Raw genomic sequence first — 993 nt, 5'->3', positions numbered from 1 at the left:
CCAACATGGTGAAACCCTGTTTCTACTAAAAATACAAAAAATTAGCTAGGTGTGGTGGTGCATGCCTGTAATCCCAGCTACTTAGGAGTCTGAGGCAGGAGAATCCTTGAACCTGGGAGGCAGAGGTTTCAGTGAGCTGAGATTGCACCACTGCACTCCAGCCTGGGTGACAGAGTGAGACTCTGACTCAAAATAAATAAATAAATAAAATAAAAATTACCATTGTGGGGAGCTGCCTAGTGGGCACATAGAAAGCTATAGGCATTAATGTTTTAAAATAAAAACTACATTTACAGAAAAGTCTTGGCAGAACCTCAGATAAGGCAGGACTAAGCGGGTGCGGCCACACACACAGGACTCATGGGGAAGATGTTGTCATCGACCGTTTCTTGTTTCCTAAGTCAGTTGTGAAGAGGAAACGGGGGCAGAGAACCAGAGCCTGACGAAGCCTCTCGACCTGCACAGCCTGGGGACGAAGCGGTAGCGAGAGCGTCCTGGCCATCCCTGTCCCGCTCCACCTCCAAAGGGTAAAGCCAAACGCAGGGTATTGGTTCTGGCAGAAGGGTCACTATGACCACAGAATTCCTCTCCCTGCTTTGCCTCGGTGAGTCTCCAAGACTGGGACACGTGGGCTTGGACAGGGGTGCAGGGGGACGTCCAGGTGGAAAGGCTGAGTGTGGAAGGAATGACTTCCATGCCCGCACACCTGCGGTGGGTGGGGCTGGGCTTCAAGCAACAGCCTGCGTGAGTTCTGCTGCCCACGTGGGAGCGACGAGGAGGCCACGCTGCAGAGACACGGGGGCAGCCTCTGCTTACTCCGCTGGGCAATGCAGAGCTTGGTGGGATCTCTCAGTCTGTCTCTGCTGAACACCGCAGTACTGCCCTCCATCCTCCCTTGACATAGAGGAGGGCTGGGCTTACGGATCTACGGGGTGCAAGGCTATGGGCGAAAAGTCAATTTTCTTTCTCTTTCTTTTTTTTTTTTTTTTTTTT

General features: G+C 51.9%; 1 protein-coding gene across 2 annotated transcripts in view; it reads left to right on the top strand.

The window, feature by feature from the left end:
- The first annotated feature begins 418 nt into the window (after nt 1–418).
- Nucleotides 419–993, top strand: part of VSTM1 (V-set and transmembrane domain containing 1) — a 27,475-nt gene continuing 26,900 nt past the window's right edge. For both annotated transcript variants that reach the window (XM_017497927.2, XM_017497926.2), the window contains exon 1: nt 419–604. In XM_017497927.2, the coding sequence (XP_017353416.1) occupies nt 571–604 (34 nt within the window). In that variant the 5' untranslated portion in view covers nt 419–570. The remainder of the gene's footprint in view (nt 605–993) is intronic.

This window comes from Cebus imitator, unplaced genomic scaffold, assembly GCF_001604975.1.
Source record: "Cebus imitator isolate Cc_AM_T3 unplaced genomic scaffold, Cebus_imitator-1.0 Scaffold235, whole genome shotgun sequence".
Taxonomy (NCBI): Eukaryota; Metazoa; Chordata; class Mammalia; order Primates; family Cebidae; genus Cebus; species Cebus imitator.
This window is presented reverse-complemented; position numbering and strand designations above follow the sequence as displayed.